This window comes from Bos indicus x Bos taurus, chromosome 5 (assembly GCF_003369695.1).
Source record: "Bos indicus x Bos taurus breed Angus x Brahman F1 hybrid chromosome 5, Bos_hybrid_MaternalHap_v2.0, whole genome shotgun sequence".
NCBI lineage: Eukaryota > Metazoa > Chordata > Mammalia > Artiodactyla > Bovidae > Bos > Bos indicus x Bos taurus.
The window spans coordinates 1590731-1612082 of NC_040080.1; the positions used below are offsets into that span (position 1 = coordinate 1590731).

General features: G+C 57.9%; 1 protein-coding gene across 2 annotated transcripts in view; it reads right to left on the reverse strand.

Annotated features, from left to right (window-relative positions):
• Positions 1 to 1173: 1173 nt before the first annotated feature.
• FAM19A5 (family with sequence similarity 19 member A5, C-C motif chemokine like) overlaps positions 1174 to 21352 on the reverse strand; it is a 166446-nt gene continuing 146267 nt past the window's right edge. For both annotated transcript variants that reach the window (XM_027540477.1, XM_027540478.1), the window contains exon 4: positions 1174 to 3294. In XM_027540477.1, the coding sequence (XP_027396278.1) occupies positions 3286 to 3294 (9 nt within the window). In that variant the 3' untranslated portion in view covers positions 1174 to 3285. The remainder of the gene's footprint in view (positions 3295 to 21352) is intronic.

A 21352-nucleotide genomic window follows, 5' to 3' on the forward strand; every position in this document is an offset into this window, starting at 1 on the left:
TAAGTGTCCACACATTATGGAGACGCTCTCGCCGGGCACTCTGGCTTGTGGCGGGAGGGGAGACCCCTGCTGATGGGAAGGCCAGCCTCAGAGAGTTCGGCTGTCGCTGCAGCACACCCGGACCATCCAGACAGGTACACCGGGCTCCGCTTGGAGATCAGGGTCTGCTTTTATGAACCCTGGCGGTTACGAAGCTCTTTCTCTTTCCTCTGGCCTCACGATTCTGTTTTCCCCTGCTATGCCCAGAAGGCTCTGGAACAGCGGCCGTGCCCCTGGCTCTGGGTAGGGGAGGTTACTTTCCTCTGGCAGGCACGCCCCCTGCGCCCTTCCAGCGCATCTCCGTGTGCACAGAGGGAGGAGCCGAGGGCTGGTCGCTCTCCCGGCCACACTGCCCCGCCCTCTTGGCCTCTGATGGCCAAGTCCCCTAGGTGCTTCCTGTGGTGTAGTCCCCGGAAGGTCCTATCTGTCATGGCCGCCCAGGCCGCCCACAGTGTAGGGCACACCTGGGTGCCCTGTGGTGGCAGCTAGGCCTGTGTTCTGTCCTTCTTCCTCCCTCCTGGGATGAGCCCGGCTCTGTGCGGGAGGGCGGGGTCTCCTTCACTCCCTGGAGCGGCTCCAAAGGCCAGTGAAGCCTCCTCAAATCTAGCACAGACCTCGAGATGCCCACGGCCCGCCCGCCAGGCTACAGGTCCCAGAGTTGAAATTTTATCAAGAGCAGTTGCAAGCTGGTGGTCACAGCCTGCCTGATTTGGAACACGCCAATATCTGCTGCTTGGAGGTCCAAGCAGATTCCCCTAGAAAGGGGGGCCTTAGACAAGGGTCTCCTTCTGGAGCCCCGAGCAGGGTTCTGCAGCTGGGCCTGGGGGCATGAGCAGAGCCTGGCTCACAGACCCCGGTGTGGGTGAAGGCAGGTGGCCGTCAGCCTTCCCATGGGCTTGGCCGGGGATGAAGCATTAGCTACCGGTCAGGTGCTGCTCTCCCGCCCAGGGCTGGGCATCAGGGAGCCTCCGTGTGGTCCAGAAATGCCTGGAGGGCTCTCGCCTGCACTTGGTCACGGGGCCCACCTCCTGGGAAGGAGGCCCTGTCACCACCTGTGCCCTGAGCTCTGTCTCTGCCAGCCACACCGGCGAAAGCCCCTCCCAGGACACCGCGGCCAGCGAACAAAAGCCATGCTTATCAAAGGAGTTTCTCTTTATTTTCATAATTTAGCTGAATCAACACAAAATTGAATACTGTAAAACAAGGGGAAAATGCTGCAACATATCAAACTCCCAGTCTCTGCCCTCAGAAGGTGTCTACACCCACTGTTGAAAGAATCAAACTCCCAGTCTCTGCCCTCAGAAGGTGTCTACACCCACTGTTGAAAGAAACAGGCCGGGGGGAGGTGGTGGGGACGCTGGCAGGCAGGGCAGAGGTGCGCTGGGCCGGGGACCCCCCAAGGCCTCCCTCCCCACTCCTGGAGTGACCCCGGGCCGAGGAGCCTGGGGCGGGGCAGCACCCCGCGGCTGCCTCCTCTGTGATGAGAAACGCAAACCCAGCCATCTCTTTCACCCCAGGACAACACGTGCCCGTGAATCTGTGGTGACCGAAGGTAACTAAATACTCATGGACGTTGGGATGGGTCTTAAATAAATGAAGTTTCTCTCCTATCTTTAGTCTATGGGTGGCTGGAACAAGTTCTATATAGATTTTTTATAACTTTTTTTTTTAGTAGCATAGACCTAGCATAACGCTCCTGTTAATTGGACTCTTAGGTAGTATACTTCAGCTGAAACTCAGGAGGATAAAGGGGTCTGGCACAGGGCGGCCGGGGGAAGGTAAACGTAACTGTTCCTTATCCGTGGGCCTGGCGACCCCACCTCGCAGGAGGGACGCGGGAGACGCGGGCTCGGCCCGTCCCCCACTGTCTCCGCCTTCTGGCATGAAGACTGGGATCACGGGGGCATCCGACTGGGAAGACGAGGTCGGCTGCCAACTGCCCTCCAGGTCTGCGAACGTCAGAGGGGTAAGAAAACAGGAAACAAAACTGGTCGGAACAGGCGTGATCCAGGGACTGGACACTCCCAGGACAGAGGCCCAGGAGGCAGGACGATCCAACCCAGACCATGGGAAAGGCCACTGGCCCTTCTGTGTCGCCGACCAGCGTGCCTGTGCCGCCCGGACCTGGCCCTCAGCCCGCTGCCCCCGAGTCCTGCCCCCTCCGCACACTGAGCGCCCCTGTGTCTGGGGGTGCAGGTCCCCAACACCCACCCCAGACCCTTTGGGAGGCCCCTGTCCCGGCCTGCCTCTCAGGGACGGCTGGGGCTGCCACATGAATTGTTAAATAGGATTTTCTACAAATATACAACATATAAAAACTGTTAAATATATAACTTTCGGCTTTGCAAAATACATTTAATGATCTCTTTCAAACAAGTGTTACTTTCGCTTTCTTTAATTTGCTTTCTGGAGCTAAAGGGCGGTCAGATGAGACAGCAGTCATGGGAGACCCAACATGCTCTTGCGGATCCTGGATTGTCCCGCTATCTGAATGGGGCGGCGAGAGGCGCGTCGAACTGGTTAAAACAGAAAGTGATTTTAGTAGGAGAAGGTCCACCTAAGTACAGAGGAGCAGGTGTGCATGGCAGGTTGTGGTCCCCGGCAGGCGTGCCCGTGGGGTCCGCGTGGGGACATCACGGGCCACATGTCCTCCGGTCACGTCCTCTGGCCGCGCGGGGCGGGGGCAAGGCCCACAGTGTTCGTGGGGCGGGGGCCGCCCAGGCACGTCTCTGCCCCCGTGTACCCCCCGGTACACAAACCCAGGGACTCGGATGGTGAGGGCGAGTCCACTTGAAAATAGATTTTGCTCTTTGGTCTATTGAATATACTGAAAGGATAAGAAAATAAAAGCGATTCGGACAGTCTGGGGCTCGAGGAGAGGCCACGTCTGCGTCCGAGACTCAGTCCTCCAAGGACCCGGCGCTGTCCTCCACTCTCGGGCTGGCAGGGCTGCAGCCTCGTCCTCCTCCTTCTCCGAGTCCACGCCGGGAGGGCGGCCAGGCCAGGCTCCAGGGGTGCCCGGCGACACGGCCCCGCGGTGTGTCCCCGGCCCGAGTCCTGGGGGAGGCCAGACAGACTCAGCGCGGGCGGCCGAGGAAGCAGGCTGTCCTTGACGGGCTAGAGAAATGGAGCGTGGGCGGATGGCAGCGGGTAGGTGGTGTCCACGACGGGCCAAGGACCGCGGCCGAGCTGTGGACTCTCCAGGGAGCCGGGGCCGCTCCTGGGGCCCCTCTGGGGCTGTGTTTGTCAGGAGACCTGAGAAGCAGAGAGAGGAGAGCCGTCAGCCTCCACACACACCAAGAGTCCCCGTCGGGAACAGCAGGAGCCCAGGGACCCCGCGAGGTTGGCCTCACCCGGACAATATGCTGGAAAGACACCAGCAGACCTTCTTGAGGACAAAAACTAGTTTTCAGAGCCACACTGGAGGAGAAAGCTATGCTTGTCACAAGAAGTCCCTGGGAACACCCTCTTCCTCCGGGTGGGGCCCTGCCTCCCACCCTTGGCTGTGACAAAGGAACGTGCTGGAACTCTCAGCTGCTGGTGTGAACTGCCTGTCCTCCGCCCTGTGCTGGCCAGGTCCTTGGGTCTGGGCGGCATCGGCCTGTTTCTTTAACCGTGTACACAGCAGGTGCTGCATAATTGCACAGAGGAGAGCGCTGGAAACAAGGGTGCCTCACCCCCACAGAGCCCCTGGCAGGATGCAGAGCTGGGGTGTGCATGCTGGTTGATGGGTGCACAGCCCCCCAGGCAGCACTGGGGCATCTCGGGGACACGACAGAACACGCCAGGTCAGCGCCGTGAGGGGACGGGGTCCCCAGCCTCTGCTCTGCAGCGGGAGCATCACGGGTGAGACAGTGGACACAGGATAGGGGAGGAGGCTTCCCCGGGGTACCCCCGCAGCCTCCTGCCCAGTGTCCACGTCTGCGCCGGGCCCACCCACTCGGCAGGACGGGGCCTCCCAGGGGCTGCAGAAGCAGGGCTGGTGTGGGACCCCAGGGCTGTGGGTGCGTGTCCAGAGTGACAGGAGCCCCGAGGGGAGCTCCATGTGCCACTGGAGAGGGGGATGAGCATGAGAGCGGGCAGCAGGGGAGACGCTTGGAGCCCCTGTGTCTCTGCCGACTGAGGCCCAGCCCAGGAGGGGGTGGGGAGCAGGGCCAGGGTGGGACACATCCTGGGCTCACTGTCCAGACTGGCGCAGGGTGCTGGGGGGTCACTCTCCAGACCGGTGCAGGGTCCTGGGCTTCCTGTCCAGACTGGGGCAGGGTCCTGGGCTCACTGTCCAGACCATTGCAGGGTCCTGGGGGGGTCACTGTCCAGACCGGCACAGGGTCCTGGCGGGGGGTCACTGTCCAGACCAGTGCAGGGTCCTGGTTGCATGTTTCTCCCCATCTGACCAGCTGCCTAGCAGCCCCGGGACCCTGACCCTAATCCACAGCGAGCACCCCTTCCCCAGCTCTCCTGAGTTGGACAGAGGCCCCTGTGTGTGCCATGGTGACCCTCAGCTGCCCAGGACCCCGCAGGCAGCGTCCAGGCCCACCCTCTGCTCCGCTGCCCACAGCCCAGGGCAGCTGCCCCTCCCTGACCTGTCCAGTCACATCCACGACCGAGACCATCCAGCCCGCTCACTCACAGGCTAGCTCGAGGGGCTAACCAAGAAAGGAAGCACTGAGCCCACTTTTTCTACATAGAAAGTTGTATAAATTCTTACTCGTGGATAAATGGGAAAACACTGGAGCATAAAAAGAAAATAAAAGCCCACCCACGTTTCCATACCCGAAGGTAAATATTTTGATAACATTACTGCATTTCCTCTGCACTCTGTAACAGCTCACATGCTCTGTGTTACAGCTATGATGAGGCTGGGGCTTGGCATGAAAGCTCGCGTCGTCCGACGCAGGCCGGCAGCCTGTCCGAGGGGTCGGCGACCCCTGGCCACGTCCATGCTCATGCGCCAACCCCAGGACAGACGGGCAGGGCCCGGGCTGTCTCAGCGTCCCCTCTGAGCCCCGCCTGGGGGGCTACTTCTCATGTCTGCGAGCTCAGACAGCAGAGGCTCCCACGCCCCGTAATTCCACCGAAAAGAGGCAGGGTTTGGTTGAGGATTCGTCTTCACTCCTCGTGCCGGCCAGAGGAGTGGAGCACGCTCACCAGCGGGGTCCCGGCCACGCGCCTGTCTGTGCCAGTTCGTCTGGCCGGGCTCTGCGTTTCTTCCCGATCTGAACAAGGACGCGTGTTTCATCACGGGCAGGCCCGCAAGAGGCCCCGGCACGTGCCCCGTGGGCCTGCCGCCCAGCTTGGTCCACCTGCGGTTCACATCTGTGCCGTGTCGCGGACACCCAGGTTTTCTTTTCTGGGAGGGAAGCAGGGCTGGGAGTCCATTCGGGACGCCCTCATGGCTTAAAGCGACTCAGTCTACACACCGTCCTAGGGCTTGTCCCAGAGGTTCCCCCATCCTCAGGAGGCATCTTCTTTCCCCCACACCCCCGGCCTCTGGCTTTTCCTGACCTTGGGCGGGCAGGTGGGTGGGGCAGGAAGGACACCAGGCCCCTGTCTGCTCCGGCCAGTCCCCCTGACAAGGGCCCAGCCTGGAGACAGAAGCCAGGACGGGTACACGGGGGCCCGTCCAGCTTCCACCCGAGCCCAGAGAACCCCCTTCCGTCTGCGGCAGGGCCCAGGCTGAGTGGGGGAGGGAGGCAGACCCAGAACCACCAGAGATGGTCTGCAGCCAGACCGGCCAGGCGGGGGCTCACAGGTCTGCGGCCTTTGTGGGCAGACGTTGGGCTCAGCGGTCCTGGCCTTGGCCTGACTATCAGGAATGGACAGGCGGCCTGACGTCCTCAGAGGTGGTGTCCGTCTGGGACAAAAGGCCCGGCCCACCCAGAAGCACCCACGGTGGGGACTGCCAGCTGGTCCCGAGGCCCAGTGACCGGGAGAGAGGCTGGGGAGTCGGGTCTGCAGCCCGGGAAGGCGGTCAGGAGCCCGGGGACCGGCTGCGGCGGGGCCGACAGGGCTCGTCTGGCCGCAGAGATGCGTTTCCAGGCGAGGGACTTCATGGCCGAGGCCCGTCTCGGGGGCCCTGCTCAGGGCCCTGCGCTGGTCCTCATGGCGCCGGCTGGCCCCTGCGGGTGGCTGCTCTGCTGGGAAGTGGGTTCTCTGGTTTCCAGCATCCTTCCCTGGGGACAGGCCCCTCGAGACAGTAGGCCAGACCCCCAGGGACCCCTGGGATCTCCTGGCGGGCTGCGCCCACACCTGGGGACCACATGCCTGAGCTCTGGCGGTGACAAACAAGAAGGGAGGCAGACCTGAGCTGGGGGTCTCAGCCCCAGGGCCCCTGCCTCCACCTGCTCAGGGACAAGCGGAGTCAGCGACCGGGACCCCAGGCTTGGCGGGACTGTGGGCTCCATTCCGCCAGGAGCTCGGGCAGCTGTCTGTCTGTCTCTGGAGGGGGGCATCCGGCCTGGCGTCCCCTCCGCGTCTATGCACCTGGGGGTTGTTCTGAGCTGGCGTTGTGGACCCGCTCGCATTCCCGTCCAGGTGAGTCTCTCCCACCAGCCGGGGAAGCACGTGTTCTGAGGTGATGAGTTGGTTTTTCTCGGTGTTTGGAGCCTATAAAGCTTTGTTCACAAAACACAGGGACACTCTCCAGCTCCAGGAGTCCATGGAGCTGTGTTACTGGTTCCTCTGAAAGTTCCCACTGCCTTCTAGGTCTGGATGAATCTTCTGTTCAGGAAGCTTGAGGTTCTGATTTGAACGCCCTGAGCAAGAGGTCTTGAACAGCAGAGACACGGAAAACATGGGGCCACAAGATGACGGTGGCCTGCGTGAGGTGGCTTGACCACGAAGCCTGTTACTGCGGAGAAGCTTCTGGAAAGGCTGAGCATCGTCCCCTCCACACCCAGCCAGTCGTGTGACTGAAGCTCTAGGACTGTTTCTTGACCTCACACGTGAGGAGTGCTGTTAACTGAGCCCTGAACCCAGAAGGTCCCAGATGCGCGAGGAGGGAGGGACATACTCATTCCCAGAGGGGCGCAGATGCTCAGATGTGGCCCCCTCTGCCCAGGCGTGAGGGAGGCAGCCACCTGGAGACCCAAGTCCTGGTGAAAACTCACAGCTGCGGCTGGTACCTGGGGCAGACAGGGCGGAGACGGGACACAGCAAATGGTGGGGCTGCAGACAGAGGCCAGGGCAGCCCGCGGCCCGGGGACGCCTGGCATGAGACAGCGGGGCCCCCTCCTCGCCTGCCCCTTGGGGACCAGTCTGGCTGCCCTGATCACAGCTACTGGTCACCGCAGCTGCCTCCACAGCTGTCTGTCCCCACCCCACCTGCACCCCCCTCTGCCTCCCTCAGGGGCTGCTGGACACCAGGAAGGTGACAGCCATGCCGCCTCCTGATATTCAGGGTTCCCAGGGGGCAGGGAATGAAGGGCTTCGTCCCCTGGAGCCCACAGCCCCTAACGGTCACACGAAATGCCCCCGACCAGCGGGGACACCAGTGATGACACGCAGTAGGCACGGCCCGTGCCTGGGAATCCGTCCTGGAGGCTGCAGGCTGTGGTGGTCTTGTGGGACCTCGTTGAGCCGGTTCTGAAGGGCCAGGCCTCCACGATGCCCCTGACGAGAGAGGCCAGGGAGGGGAGGCAGTCGGGCGGGGGCGGGGGACGCCTGGGCGGGCAGCTCTGTCCCTGCCCCGCAGCCTCAGCACACTGCCCTCGTGCCTACGAAGCGGTGTGGGGTGGCCACCTGTCCTGTGGCAAGGGACACTGACAGCCGCTGTGCACATCACGTCCCCAGGGCACCCCCAGGCCCGGGTCTGGGGCCCCAGCAGATGGGGAGAAGCTGAGTCTGATCTCAGGGCCATCTCTCCGGCTACCCTCACACTTTGGCCCTTGGCGAGGACTCAGGTGACCACGCCTGCCCTCCCGGGCTCAGCACCAGCCGTGGGTCTCCCCTCCTGGGGTCTCTGGCTAACAAAGCTGCTGCGTGGCCTCAATCACCCCGAGCCACTGGCCTTCCAAGGCCGGAGAAGGCAGGCCCCACCTCTGGCCGGGCTGGTCAAGAACCGGCAAAGGATGGGAGGGCAGCCGGCACCCAGCCCGAGGCGGGAATGCGAATGAACTGGACAGTCAGCTCGTCTGGGTCTCAGTGGCCTTCCCCTGGCAAAGCAGACCCTGCGTGTTGAGGAGAGGAGCTGATTCAGCACCTGCTCACCAGGGCGAGGATGCTGCACCGGTCACAGTGGAACCGGCCCTCGGGGGACAAGCGACGTGAGTGTGTGAGTGTGTGTGTGTATTTGTGTGTGAAACGCCGCGAGGGGCTGAGTGCTGGCGTGGGCGTTCCACTGGAACAACGAGACGGAGAAGACTCGAGAGCCAGCGCTTGTAACACACCAGGAGCTCCTGGGGCCACCGCAGACCTCTCTCCCCGCGTCGGTCCTGCAGGCCCGTCTCCCCAGCAGGCGGTGAGTGCCTGGCCTCAGGCAGAGGGAGGCGGCAGAGAGAGACCTCCACTCCGCCCCGGGGAGGCTGGGACCCCCGCAACATCCTGCTCAGCTACTGCCCAGCTCTTGCAGGGGTGCACCGCCTGGACAGGGCCCCCAGGCTGAGACGGCAGGCGGGTCCCCGCCCCAGCCCCCTCCAGCTCCGTACTGGGCAGTCCTTGACCTCCCCACCCACTCAGCTGCCCCTGGAAGGGCCGGCTCGGCTTTTCCAAAGGGGGTCTGACAACACTGGCCTCTGGTCTGTCTGCTCTGTCCCTGGGCACCGGCAGACTCTGAAGTCCCTTCTGCCCCCGCTCCCCGCCGGCTCCACCAACACCAGCAATGAAAGCCCGGCTGATTTGGCCAACCATCGCTCCCAGCCGCCCCACCGTCCCGAAGTCCCAGCAATTCTGGAGATGACAGGGCATGGCGGGGGGTCCTCCGAGGGGCATCAGGCAGTTTCCCTGACGCCTGGTCATCCACAGTGTGCGGGGCCCCGCGTGCCCGGGGAGCTCAGGGGGGAACCCCGACCCTGCTCTGCCTGCCACGTCCGCTTTCAGTGGGTGGGGAGTCACTTCTGGACGCAGGCCGCGTCCTCAGGGGGACACGTGTCAGCAGAGGGTGCGGTGGCCCCACCAGGCGGCTGTCAGTCAGAGGAGCCTGGGGAGCAGGCCGAGGATCCGGCCAAACACTTTCTGGCTCAAATACCCATCCACGTCCATCTGTTAAAAGGAGCTTCACTGAGGGACAGCTCACAGCCGAGGTGCCCTTCGACGGGGTCAAGTCTGCGGTTTGGTCTGTTCAGAGCCGGGAAGCCATCACCATGGTCAACTTGGAACACTTGCCAACATTCCCCAGAGTACACCCGTCAGCAGTGACCCCCACGCCCATCCCATCCCGGAGAGCCCCCAGGAAAGGGGTTCTGCGTCACGGGGTGGATGTATCTAACTTTCTGAGCAACTGCCAGCCCGCTGTCCAAAGGCGCTGACACGTGCACCTCTCTCGATGACGCACCGCCCAGCACTTTCCAGCACTTTCCGGAAAGACTGGCAAATTCACACGCCTCCCAGCGTCCTTTGTGAGGCTTCAGAGTGAAGCTAAAGGAGATGGGACCCAGCCCGGGAGCCCTGGGAGCCGCGCCGTCTGCGCTGTGACCCCTGATGGAGAACTTCTCGTCACACGTCCCATCCACATTTCACGCTTTAGGAAGTTTCTGCCCCGAGCTGCGATCCTCCCCGTCTGCCTGCTGCCCGCTCCTGGGCTGGGAACCAGTCCCCTTCCATGGGCCTCGGTCCTCATGGAGGGGAGCTTGACTTTCAGAAGCTCGGGGTATGGGGGCTGCCCCTGAGGATGGCCCAGTGCCGGCCTCCTGGTCACCGGGAGACCTGTAGAGGCCTCGGCTGTAAAGCAGGGTGACGACAGCCCACGGCGACCACTGGCCTGGACGGGTGACCTGTAGAGGCCTCGGCTGTAAAGCAGGGTGACGACAGCCCACGGCGACCACTGGCCTGGACGGGTGACCTGTAGAGGCCTCGGCTGTAAAGCAGGGTGACGACAGCCCATGGCGACCACTGGCCTGGACGGGGGCCCTGGGCATGTGCTCAGAACAGCGCCGGGGGGTGTCTGCCATCACTGCTGGTCACTGATCGTGTTCAGGCTGCTGGGCCTTCAGTGTCCTTCTTCCTCCTGAACTCAAATGCCCCCCGGACTCGTCTCCAGCCCCTTCATGGTTTCCGGTGTCTTAGTCCGTAACCCATAGGAAATTTAATTTGGGATGAGGGGTGAGGTAAGGATCCCACTCGAATCTCCCCCAAATACAAAGCGGGTGTTCTCAGCATCCGTGTCATGGGCCGCCCCTTCCCCCTCGCTCCCCTGTCCATGGTACCAACATCTGGATTCGTGTCGGCCACGTGGTCTGGTCCTCAGATCAGAAAGAGCATCGGAAGAGTGAACGTCTTCGTGGGTGGTAACTGGATCCTGGGAACTTCATGAAGCAGGGTCCGCTATGGACTCAGGAGGTGGGTGGGTGGCAGAACCAGGTTGCAGCCACACTGCCCAGCGCTGATCCCCTCACAAAGCTTCTTTACCCCCATGTCGCTCCTCAGCGGGAGGTGGACACTGGGGCATGTCCCAGAGTCCCATTCCACACTGTGGCTGAGTCCCACCCGACAGGAGGCCTGAAATCACTCTGTAACGTTCCAGAAAAGTCTCATCGGAGATTTGATTGAAATTGTATTAAATCCAAACATCAAGTTTGAAAGGACAACGTCATAATATTTAGACAATCCCTACCTTATCAAAGTGTGTGACGCCTTTCTATTCATCTCTGCAAGTCTTTGTAAGTTTCCCATGGGGAGGCTTTGTCATGATCTTTATAGGTGCTTTTTCTTACTGGAGTTATTCCCAGCTATTTTATGTTTGCTCCTGCCATTAATGCAGCTCTCCTCTCTTTCACTTTCATTTCTTTATTAACTGTAATGAAACCGTTATGCTTTCTACACATAGCTGCCTGGAGGTAAGAACACAAAGGCTTTTTTCCAGTCTCTCCTCCATGAGCCAGTGGGCATGTTTTTCCTTAAAGCTGCCTACACACCTCACCTCCTGTTTTCACCTCCTAAATGACCCATGTTTAAGCGACTGCTGACTCTGTGCCCCAGGCCTCAGGACTGTTGAGCCTTTATCAGTCTAGTCTGGGACTGGCAAACTCATGCTACCAGGGGCCAGTTCGTGTACATTTTCAACTTTGCAGGTTGTAAGGTCTCTCTGCAAAGACTCAGCTTTGCCATTGCAGTGTGAACACATCCCTAGATGATATATAGGTGAATAAACCAGGCTGTGTACCAATAAAACTTTATTTACAAAAACAGGTAGGGGGCCAGATTTGACCAGCAGGTGGTAGTCAGCTGACCTCTGATCTAGACCAGAGCTTGCTCCTGTCTATGACAGTTTACAGTTGAACACAAGTAGAGAAACTTCCATGTTCCTCATTGGTCTAATTTAACAAATTCTTTAATTCATTTTCAAGGCATTCAGGTGATCCTCCAGAATTTAGGAAGTACCTGTTTACTTTCTGTAGGTAATAGTGATTGCATTTTCTCATATCAAATAGTTTTGTGAGTGCCTTTGCCAGAACTTCCAAAAAGTAATCAGTCCTGGGGGGCTGTAGGCCAGCCTCACGACAGCCACTGGCCCTCGGCCCAGGAGGGCCAGGGTGGGGTCTGCGTGTAGTGCAACGTCAGCCCTGGCTCCAGGGGGACACCGGGTTCTGGGAGGACCCACCTTCTCCTCCAGGTTAGCCTGGAGGGCTGCAAACATCGCTCCTGTGATATTTTTTCTGAGGAATAAATACAGGGTTTGACTGCTGTCTTTTTCCGCATCTTCTGAATTAGAACACGTGTTATATTTGATCTCCTGACAGATCTTGTCCTACCTGATTCTGAAATATTAAAGTGTATTTGCATCTCATATCAATCTACTGTGTGGGGGACTGTCCTGGGTTCTTTTGAAGGCCTGCAGAAATCAGCAGGCTGTCATTGTATGTGAGTGCCAGCATAAGATCACCCAATCACCACTCACACCAGGGGAGGGATCCCCTGAGAAGCATGTGCACCCTGAAAACAGTGCTGACTCCCAGAGGGCCCCGGGCATTGGCTGAAGGAGCTCAGTGCTTGGCAGGGCACACAGCCCTCATCACAGACTCAAACCTCTCTACCGAACAAAAGGACTCTCTGCAAACTTTAACTGTGGGGACCTTCCTGGCATCAGGGTTTCACCAGCCCCTAAAATGAACAGGGTCATTCACTGCATTTTCCAATTTGGGGAAGAGACACCTGTGTGCAGAACGCTTCCAAGAACGTGCCAGTTAAAACATCTGGAACTTTTACTGGAAAACATTAACATTGCCTACTTCTTTGGTTATAATTCCCCCTGCCCCCAGAATATGATATATTTAATCAGATTTCCATGTGTCGTGATCAGGGGCCCAGCTCTGCACACGCTCCTGAATAATTTGAGGCCACATTACAGGCTGATTTTTCTTTCTCCCTTTCAGGTTTATGCTCTAACTTTTAAAAAACCTACACATGACAGAAGTAAAATGCATTTGTATAGTTTTTCCAGAGATGCAACGATCAATTCCCTGTCTTTAAAAAAAAAATCATTAATATTTCTTTTTCATCTTCACAGCTTTTCTCCTCTCGTTTTGAAGGTGGCTTTTTCTATAGCTTGGGTTCTTCATTTTTGTTCTGAGTTAAAAATAAAGTTATTTAAGCCATAGTGTATTGACGAGTCCATCTTTCCCTGTGCCCACAGGTGCACTGTGCTGTTCTCATCACATCCGAAATGAGATTTAACAATAGCTCAGATGTGTACACTGTATCGTCCAGTAAGTGCCAGCCCCACAAAATGCTGTTCATGTTCTACCTGTCTCAACCCTTACAGCAGCCCTGGTGGGGCTCCCCTGGTGGCTCAGATGGTAAAGAATCTGCCTGCAGTGCAGGAGACCCTGGTGCAATCCCTGGGTCAGGAAGATTCCTTGCAGGAGGGCATGGCCACCCACTCCAGTTTTCTTGCCTGGAGAATCCCATGGACAGAGGAGCCTGGTGGGCTATCAGGAGTCCCCAAAGAATTGGACACAACTGAGCGACCAACACTTTCACACTTTCAGAGCAGCCCTAGGAATCAGGGAATAGCATTTTGCCCATTTTTATAGATGCAGAAATGGAAACGCAGAGAGCAAGGCCATGCACTCTGAGTTAAGCAGATCAGGCTGCTCTGACAGGGAATCAAGCGGGAAGATTGATCTCACATGCACAAAACTCATGGGCGGGGCTTCGTGTTTTATTTCATCCTTGACCAACAAATTATAGGAAGGCCCTGGTTGCTCGGATTATGATTATTTTGAGAGGTATGGTTTCAAATATATGGTATCATGATTGGAAAAGAAGGCTGGCACATTCCTCCTTTTCAGTTCAGTTCAGTTGCTCAGTCGTGTCCGACTCTCTGTGACCCCATGAACCGTAGCACGCCAGGCCTCCCTGTCCATCACAAACTCTGGAGCTTGCTCAAACCCATGTCCATCGAGTCAGTGATGCCATCCAACCATCTCATCCTCTGTCGTCCCCTTCTACTCCAGCCTTCAATCATTCCCAGCATCAGGGTCTTTTTAAATGAGTCAGCTCTTTGCCTCAGGTGGCCAAAGTATTGAAGTTTCAGCTTCAACATCAGTCCTTCCAAAGAACACCCAGGACTGATCTCCTTTAGGATGGACTGGTTGGATTTCCTTGCAGTCCAAGGGACTCTCAAGAGTCTTCTCCAACACCACAGTTCAAAAGCATCAATTCTTCAGCACTCAGCTTTCTTTATAGTCCAACTCTCACATCCATACATAACTACTGCAAAAACCATAGCCTTGACTAGACGGACCTTTGTTGGCAAAGTAATGTCTCTGCTTTTTAATATGCTCTCTAGGTTGGTCATAACTTCTTCCAAGGAGCTAGTATCTTTTAATTTCATGGCTGCAGTCACCATCTGCAGTGATTTTGGAGCCCCCCAAAAATAAAGTCAGCCACTGTGTCCACTGTTTCTCCATCTGTTTGTCATGAAGTGATGGGACCAGATGCCATGATCTTTGTTTTCTGAATGTTGAGCTTTAAGCCAACTTTTTCACTCTCCTCTTTCACTTTCATCAAGAGGTTCTTTAGTTCTTTACTTTTTGCCATAAGGGTGGTGTCATCTGCATATCTGAGGTTATTGACATTTCTCCCAGCAATCTTGATTCCAGCTTGTGCTTCATCCAGCCCAGCATTTCTCATGATTTTGCTTTCTATAAACTTATGTTAATCAGTACATAAAGGTTTCTGTGACACTTCCACTAGTTTGAACTGTAGTGAATCATTTTGTGTCAGTAATCGTGTGCACATATATATCAATATATAGCACCACACTGTTCCACTTTAATCATTTTACCTGGACTTACCAGATGGCTCAGACAGTAAAGACCCTGCCGGCAATGCAGGAGACCAAGGTTCGACGCCTGGATGGGGAAGATTCCTGGAGAAGAGAATGGCTACCCACTCCAGTATTCTTGCTTGGAGAATTCCATGGAGAGAGGAGCCTGGCAGGCTACAGTCCATGAAGTCACAAGAGTCAGACCCGACTGAGTGACTAGCACACTTTTACCTACTGATTTCTCTTCCACGTCATTTGCCTCGTATCTTTATTATTTGCTTTTAAACTTCTGTTTGTAGGAGTGCCCCGAGAACGCAACACACGTTTGACTCTTAAAAACACCCTGCTTAGTCTGTGCTTTTTGGCAGCAGAGACTAACCCGTTCACACTTATTGTCGCCGCTGATGCTGCGGTTCTGTCCTGAGCAGCAGGTTCCACAGCCTCTCTTTCTGCTCCGTTCGAGGTTCTTTTCCTCACACACAGGCTTACTTGCTTTCCTTCCACGCCGGTTTAGAAGAAATCATGTTCTTGTTTCTACTAGGGGTGGCCTTTACGTTAGTCCAGTGCACTTTTAATGACTAAGCCATTTCCTTAGTGATGGCTGTTCCTTCTTCCCACAAAGAGACACTCAGTGACTTTTCCTCTGCAGCCGCCCCCCTGCAGCTCTGTTAAATTAATCAGAAGTCACAAATCAGTTTATTATTACACAAAAATGTTCTCCACCATACATGGAGTGCATTGAGTAATAGTGTTGTCAAGTTTGTGTTCAGCTGTGTAACCGCCATCATAGGAATGATTTACATCTAAGCGCTGTGTGGTTAATTGGCATCCAGTCACCAGTGACCTTACCTATGACCTTTACAGTCATCAGCCACTCATTCATATTTCTTTGATGGCTCCAGGGCCTCTTTTATTGACTCTTTCAGGAAAGGTATGTGAGTGGCACACTTTCTAAATTCTTGCAAATTTAAAACTGTCCTTTTCATTTTGTCCAAAACCACAATCAGAGATAGAACTGAACTCACAAGTAAAGGGGGCCACAGAGGATGAGATGGCGGGAGGGCATCACCGACTCCATGGACGTGAGTTTGAGCAAACTCTGGGAGACAGTGAAGGACAGGGAGGCCTGGCGAGCTGCAGTCCACGGGGTTGCAGAGAGTCGGACATGACTCAGCGACTGAACGACAACAGAGACAAAGCTGTTTTTCGACAAAACCCTGGAGATGGTGCTGCTCTTCTCTCTGGTGCTGGGTCTCACAGTTCGCAGGCAGCTTCTCTGTGCCTGTGGAGGGAGGTCCATGGGCTTCTCCTACTGCTTTTGCTTTTTTCTCCAATCCAACCTGGGAGATTAGAGAGTTTCCCTTCATTCTGCCAAGTCCAGATACTGCTGTGGACGGCCGAGTTCCGGAGGCTTTTGCTCTGCCTTAACTGGGGGCTCCCCTGGCTCCGCAAAGCTTCTTGAGAACCCTCTCTTCTCACCTTCAGCTGGCCTTCTTCTCACCATGTGGCTTCCCCCAGTGGCATCCACTTCCACATTCTCTTTGGCTTAATTTCCTGCATCTCCTATGAAGCGTCGCTTGGTTTAAGGTCGGTCCACGCTCCTGCGCTGATCCTCTGCAGCGACACCTCTGCCATCTGCAGCTTCTGTACGCATCTCAGTCCGCTCTGGTCCATGCTCCTGCGCTGATCCTCTGCAGCAACGCCTCTGCCATCTGCAGCTTCTGTACGCATCTCAGTCCGCTCTGATGTCTTGGGCCCCTTTGTGTTCAGCCGCTACTTAGTCCTGCAAACTTTTGGGTGCTTGCCTGCATTTCATCCCAGGCTGCCATTTCCTCCAGGCTCTTTGCTTCTGGGTCACAGAGGTCACAGCCTCTTGTATCTGTTTGATGCCAACAAGCAGATGGTTCCCAGAAGCCTCACATTTACTGCAGAGCCTATTTCCAGAGCTAATCTGCCTTTAAGTCTCCAGAAAGCATTCCCTTCCACAGAGAGCTGGCGTTCTTTTACAGCCTTCTGTTTATATTTTAGATGTGATGCTTTTAAGATTCCTTTTTGAACAGGCAGCGGCTGATCCCACCTGGGAATGTGTCAGCAGGCTTGGGATGAGCAAGTTTGATTCTCTTAATTCTTGGGGCTGTGGGAGGCCCTGCCTGCCCCAGGCTGGCCTGGAAGGTTGGGGCGATGTGCAGAGACCCCGAATCTTCATTGCTCCCGGGGGGGCCTGTTCCCATCTGGGAGGTCAGGTTTTCTGTCTAAACGGCAGACTTTGAGAAGGAAGGATGAAGGGAACATCACAGCCTTGGTGTGCTGGGCAGGCTTCTCTTGCCCCAGGCAGCAGGCTCTTCTGGCTCACTGCCCCTTCCAGGGGCTCACCTGCACGCTGGCACCCTCTATTCCTGCTGCCGGAGCCGTGTACTCACAGAGTGCAGCTTCCCCATCCCCATCCCCGCCCCTGGTGGGCAGGCTCCACCTCTGCCCGCTTGTTTTGTGACCACGGCAGGGTCTCTAGGTCCAAGGTGAGGTCCAAGCATGAGGAAGGGACCCCAGGCTCCATATCTGGGGGTGGCCTTCTCCTCCGTTATCTCCCTTTCCCCACACCCCAGGACCTGTGAGGTGGAACGGGGGCATGCTCCCCTCCCACAGCTGAGGAAGCTGAGGCTCACGGAGGGGAAAGTGGCTCCTGCAAGGCTGCCTGTGCATCACACCTGTCACGCCTGCAGGCGGAGGGTTGGGGGACGGGCCTGTCTGGGCATGGCCCCTTAACAGGACTGGACAGAACAGAGGGGCTCGGGAGGTGTGATCCCACACGGGTCCAGGTGAGCCTGAGCTCACGCTCTGGCTCAGGGGATGACGGGGGGCGAGAAGACCCGGGTACAGGACGGCGGGGATGGCAATGGCAGCCGTGGTACCGGCCCAGCAGCCACGTCACCCAGTGGGTCTGTTCAATGCGGAGCTGACGTTTAAAGTGATCTAGATTGAGACACAAATCCTTCTTTTTCATTTTTCAAGAGTGATCTTTAACAAACGTCTGTGCCAAATGTTGTATTTCACGCCCACTGCAGCACCCAGAAGCCATCAGAGCTGCCACGTGGGTGGCGGGGCCAGGCAGGGGACGGGGGTCACACCTGGCCGCAGCAAGAGGGCAGAGCAGGAAGACATGACCACAGGGAGGGGTTTGGGGCGACTAGATGCCGGGCACGAGGGTCAGGCTGGGGCAGGCAGAGCGGATGCCAGGAGCCTGGCATTCTGCATCGGAACCAGAGCTGCGCCGGGTTAGGAAGAAGGTCACCACCCTGATGACTTCTGCTGTGCTCATGCTGACTTAACTTCTGTCTTGAATGTATGATCTGACTTTTCACAGAACAGTAAAGAAGGATCAGGCTTACCTTTGTCTTTTATGAAAAAATAAATCACCAGGCGATGAAACGCCATGTGTAAGATTACAAGGACATCGTAAACCAGCAGGAAAAAGCCGTGTTTTCGATGACTTCGCCAGGATTTCTGCCCAATTAGTTCATGAAACATGGAATCAACAAACAGTATTAACTCAAGCAGCTCTTCTGGGAACTGGGGATGACTCTGAACTTCATCCATCCTTATCAAAAGCTCACGTGGACAAGATGGGAACTCGTGTGCTTGCAGGACCTCAGGGGCACTCCTGACCAGGGCAGAGGGCCAGGGGGAGGTGGAAGGCCCTGGGCAGCTGTGGCCAGCGTGCAGGCTGGCTGAAATGGGCAGTGTGCTGGGAGTGATGCCTGCTCACTCTAGAACCGCTGTCCCGATCATCAGGAGGGCTCTCTGCAGGTTCCTCTGTGGGGACACACGCCCTCAGGCTTCCCTAAGGCTCCTAGAGGTCTGCGACTCTTTGGAATTCTCAGATCCCCGCCCCCACATCCGTCTGAGCGGTGGGACTTGGGTACCTGGCCAGTGCCCGCTGCCCCCTACCCCGCCCCAGGTTCTACAGACAGTATTCTCATCCGTTTGGTCAGCAGCCACTTGACCTCACCTTCCAAGCACCGGGCATCCCCACAGCCCCTGAAGCAGCCCCTCCAGGGATTCCTGAGGGGTGCCTGCTGACGCCCTGAGATCCAGGGGCTGAGTGCTGTGCCCCAGCGTCCAAGACAGAGCTGACAGGGCCGGAGGGCAGGGGAGGGGGGAGGGCAGGAGGCACTGGGGATACTGGGACTGATCACGTGACCCAGCGGCCCGTGTGGTGCGAGGGGAGGGCCCCCCGGGGCCGGCTGAGCGGGCAGAGCTCAGCTGACCCCGACCCTGGCCCACTGCTCTCTCGCGGAGCCTGTTAGCCTGTTAGCTCCGTGGGGTCAGGAGCACCCAGCCCCACGCAGTGGCCCGTCCAGCGCCCACTGGCTCTTTCCACTGGACACGCTTCCTCCCGTTTCAATCCTCACCACTGAAGTATTTAAAATCGAAGAACTGTTCTGAAGAACACAGAGGCTCGCGGCACAATTACGGTAAAGAGCCCCCGCAGGAAACGCCCCCCGTCTCAGAGCGGGCCAGGAGCGCCCAGGAAACGCTGTGGCTCGGTCAGACCTGCTTTCCGGCTCGGAGCGCGTCTCCGCAGAGGACGTGAAGGGTGTCAGTGCTCACGGCGCGGTGGTGCTGGGCCGCCACCTACGTTGGTGTTTATACACGGAATCTATTAAAATGCCCCGCTATTATCGCTGTGATGAATAGCAGTGATTCGAATGAACACAAAATGGATTGCAGACAGGGATTGGAGTCACGAAGGGGCATTTTTCATTGTTTGGCAGAAGGAAGAATCTGTGAGGGGCAGGTACCAAGTTCCTTCTGCGGCGGACGCACCATCTGCTTGCCTTTTGACGGGTTAACCCCAGACCTCCTGCACGAAGGCCAGACCTCCTGCACGAAGGCCTCTCGCCCTTGGGAGGGTGTCTTGTACACAGCGAGGAGGGCTGCAGCCCGACCTCCCTGCTGGGCAGCTGGGTCTGCACGGACCCCAACCTCCCCCTCCACCCCAGTCTCTCTGCTCCAGCACCTCCCAGGACGCAGCGAGGCATCTGGACCCAGGACCAGGTCAGAGGATGCCTAGCGTGTGTTTCTCTGAAGCAGAAGACACAGAGAGCCGGCCCAGGTGTGGCAGAGTCCTCAGGAGGAATCCTGCCTGCCAGACGGCGCCCTGGGGCCGGTGAGCCCTCCCACCGAGTAACCTGCCTGCTGAGGCTGCACTGGGCAGGCAGCGGCAGACGAGAAGCCCCCAGGGCTGGGAGGTCCAGGAAGAGCCCTTGGCACACAGGGCAGGTGGGGCCTCTCGGGGTCTCAGGACACACGCCTGGCGGACCTATAGGAATTCAGGATGGCTCACCTCTTCCCCAAGGAAATAGGAAAGACGGCCCCAAGGCAGCTCACTGCAGTCTCTGCTCAGCAAGGCCATATGGCACCTTGCTCCCGGCTCAGAATCAGTTTCGTTTCATTCATTCTCAGAAGAGCAGTGGGAAGGTGGTGATAGAGGATGAGATGGTTGGATGGCATCACTGACTCCGTGGACGTGAGTCTGAGCAAGCTTCGGGAGTTGGTGAAAGACAGGGAAGCCTGGCGTGCTGCAGTCCATGGGGTGGCAGAGTCAGACACGACTGAGCGACTGAACGGAGACAAAGGGAAGGCTCAGCGACAAATGCTTCTAACTGCTGGCTGGCCCGCTTGGCAGCAGAGAGGAACGTGACGTCGCCAAACGTCCGCAGGAGCCCTGGCCGTGCTGGGACAGTCCCGTCCGTGGAAACCCACACCCAGCGGGGCGGCTGGGGGCCGGAAGCCCCGGGTCGTGAGACAGGCCGAGCGTGTGCTCCTCCGTGAAGGGGACGGAGTCCACTGCTCCAGGGGCCCCGGGGCGGGCTGACCTGGGCTGACGGTGGACGGATGGCCAGACGGTGGGGGAGAAGGCCTTCAGCTGTGATGGGAGCGTGGCCTGAAGGATGCCGGTCGGGGGAGTGACGCAGCGCACACAACGCCCCCCAGAGTCCTGGCCCAGGGGGGCAAGGCTCTGCCATCTTGACCGGGGAAGGAACCCACTTCCCAGGGAAGGAGGGAAGGACTCACACAGGAGACAGCAAAGCGGGGGCGATGCCTGCAGACACTGCAGCGCATCAGAAAGGTGGTGGGAGCTCCTGGGTGTCCAGGGGCCTGGGGGGAGCCTGGGAGGGTCAGGGGAACCCTGTGGATGAGTCAGAAACCCAGAGCCCTGCTGGGCTGCACTCTGAGGACAATGAGAAGGCACGGCCCCCCAGGGAGGCTGGGGATGGGGTGAAGGGCGCAGTGCAGGGCCCCCAGACCCTGAACCACATCCTTCAGCCAACGCGGGGTCAGCCACCCAGAGCCGGATGTCACCTGCCAGGGCCTCTGGGCTCCCCTCCAGGTCCACGGCCACTACCTTCCCTGCTCGGGGGCCTCCACGCTGCCCCCACGGGGATGCTGCCCCCTTTGTCCTCAGTGAGTCTCAGTCCTTCTGATCTGGGTGCGGCCAGGAGGGGTCAGGACGGGGTCGCCTGTCCCCACAACGCTCGCCTCTCCTTCCACCCCTTGCACCCGGCGTGTGCCTCTCGGCCTCCTCCTGGGTGCCACAGAAGTCTCTGTGCTGCATCCTGGGATGGTTTCCCCTCACGTTTTCCTGGGGAATCTTCCAGGGGCTCCACTGCCTGACTCCCGTGCCTGCGGGGTCAGCCCACAACTTTCTGGAAGCTTCTTCATGGCCCACACTGTCCTCCGTGGAGGGGCCCTCTTGGGGCCTGTCTGGCCGCCGTGGGCTGTGCTGGGGGTGCATGGTGTCCCGGGTCCCCCGCGTCCTTCCCCCTTATCCGCGTGGACCACTTCATCTACAGCCTCCGGAGGACGGGGCTCCCGGAGCGGGGAGCG